A 2410-nucleotide genomic window follows, 5' to 3' on the forward strand; every position below is an offset into this window, starting at 1 on the left:
GCCACTGCACTCCAGCCTGGGCGACAGAACAAGACTCCGTCTGAAAAAAAAAAAAAAAAAGACTTTGTGACCAAGGAGCAGAGAGATGACTTTCTTGCAAAGCTGAGGAAAATATCCTGGACAACCATCACCCCGGATAAGCCAGGGTCTAAGCAGCACTAGTAATTGAAAAGAAAGAATGTGATTACAACAGGAAGCTTCCTATAGGCCTGAAAGAAAGAAATCAATCTTATCAAGTCTGAGAGATGATATACTGAGAACTTTCCTTTGCTTGTGCCTTGTTTTTTTAAAATTTTTTATTTTTTTAAATGTTTTTTATAGAGATAGGATCTTGCCCTGTTGTCCAGGCTGGTTTTGAACTCCTGACCTCAAATAATTCTCCCTCTTAGGCCTCCCAAAGTGTTGGGATTCATCCTCCCAGGAATTCAGGGTCTTGTCCCACTCCGGGGCTGACCTGTTATATCTTTCTTTCAACTATATATTGTCTCTTACAGGATCCTCATTCCCTCATCTCTACCATTTGTGATTTCACCATTGCACATGACTTTTGAACTTCCAGCTTTACAACCCTTCCCATCACCTTCCACAATAACTCAGTTTGGCTATGGTGCATATAGCACAACATTTAAAAGTATCTTCTGGGCCGGGAGCAGTGGCTCACACCTGTAATCCTAGCACTTTGGGAGGCTGGAGCAGGCAGATTACTTGATTCCAGGAGTTCGAGACCAGCCTAGGCAACATGTTGAGACCCTATCTCCACAAAAAATACAAAAAATTAGCCACGCATGGTGGCACATGTCTGTCATCCCAGCTACTCGGGAGGTTGATGTGAGAGGATCACTTGAGACCAGGAGGCAGAGGTTGCAAGGCTGCAGTGAGCTCAGATTGCAGCCCCGCACTCCAGCCTGGGTGACAGAGTGAGACCTTGTCTCAAAAAAAAAAAAAAAAAGTATCATTATGGAGCCATATGCAGAAGGTATATGTATAACCATGTTTAAGGAAATAAGACTTGTAACATTGTCCCAAATTCCATACTCTTCCTAATGCCAGAGCTGTGTTCTAGGTGATCTCTCTGGCTCAGCAATATCCCAGAACATAGTTTCTGTTCCAGTAAGAACCTCCTGGATGCTCTGTGTCATGCTGTGCCTAAGTGCCACACCTGGCTGGATTCTCCAAATCATAAGGATAAGTGAGTTTTCTTTTTAATAGAAGTCAAAAGAAGGGGCCTTCCTCTCATCCCCAACCTGCTGGCTCCTCACCTGTGTGTTGTGCTCATAAAGCATGATGACAATCTGGGTCATGTAGTTAAGCTCTGAGATGGCACTAAGATAATCCAAAGCTCGCTGCCATTGTACATCCTGGGTCTCCTACCAAATGCAAAAAGAGGTAAGCCATTGCTTAAGGAAAAGGGAGTCAGGGAATGAGCAGGGAGCTAATGAGAAGGGAGAAAGCTTTCATTTAAAAAGCATGAGGAGAAGAGTGAAAGAATGCTGGGAAAAAAATCTGTTCACAGGCTAAAGAAGAAAGAGGATCCTTACATCAAGAAGTCCTCCATAACGGAAGACACTGAGTAGGGAGTGGACGTGGCTCTCACTGGTGAAATAGAGACGCATTCGAACGTGGCGACCTGGGGAGAGCACGCCTCGGGAGTACCTGAGATAACAGCTAAATCACTCACACAGTCAGTTAATCCTTCTCCCACCCTTCTGCAAACTCTCTTCTCCCACCTCAAAGACTTCTCTCCTTTCCATCCCAAAATCTTGTCTATTCTTGCTTCCCCAGGCTGTCCCAGCCTTGATTCCCCCAAGACTCCCTGCCATGCCCCTCCCTCCATCCAACACCCCTCCCAGCCCTCCCTCACAGGGGATGCAGCTTGTTGACAGACTCATCCTCATGGGTTCTCTGCAGGTCAAGCAGTATCTTCCGCAACAGTGGAAGACAGAAGCCCACAGCAATTTCCAGTTTCTCCTCCCGGCTGATCCCGTACTCCTAGGGGCCACAGGCCAGGAATAAATACCTCAATAAATCTTGTTTTCTCATGCCTCATATTCCCAGGACCAAGATCATGCCTGTCTTCACCTCACGTCTAGGGCTTCTTTCATGTCCACTACATTCCCCCTCTTCCAGGTGTCTCCTGAATTAGCCTCCTGTACTTACCAAGAGCCAGACTGGACCCTGAGAAATGTAGAAACTCAACTTATTCCTTCTCTAAGTGGCTTTCCTCTAGTCCCAAATCACCATTCCTTTCCACCTTTTCTCTCTTCCCTTCCCAACACCCTCATCCCCAGGCTAGGTCCCTTATACAAGACACACCTGGGGAATGACCACATCAGCCAATGCCTTAGAGAGACGGAGCAACTCTGCTGTGCCTTCAAGTCCCAGACTCCCATTGTGCTGCACATCATACTTG

General features: G+C 46.3%; 1 protein-coding gene across 1 annotated transcript in view; it reads right to left on the bottom strand.

Moving 5' to 3' along the window:
* The window catches only part of LOC105502861 (inositol hexakisphosphate and diphosphoinositol-pentakisphosphate kinase 1-like), an 11569-nt gene that overhangs the window by 3573 nt on the left and 5586 nt on the right, over positions 1–2410 (bottom strand). The window contains 4 exon segments of the mRNA XM_011929520.1: positions 1260–1367; positions 1539–1653; positions 1862–1989; positions 2314–2406. Coding sequence (XP_011784910.1) covers positions 1260–1367; positions 1539–1653; positions 1862–1989; positions 2314–2406 — 444 coding nt within the window.

This window comes from Colobus angolensis, unplaced genomic scaffold, assembly GCF_000951035.1.
Source record: "Colobus angolensis palliatus isolate OR3802 unplaced genomic scaffold, Cang.pa_1.0 Scaffold817, whole genome shotgun sequence".
NCBI lineage: Eukaryota > Metazoa > Chordata > Mammalia > Primates > Cercopithecidae > Colobus > Colobus angolensis.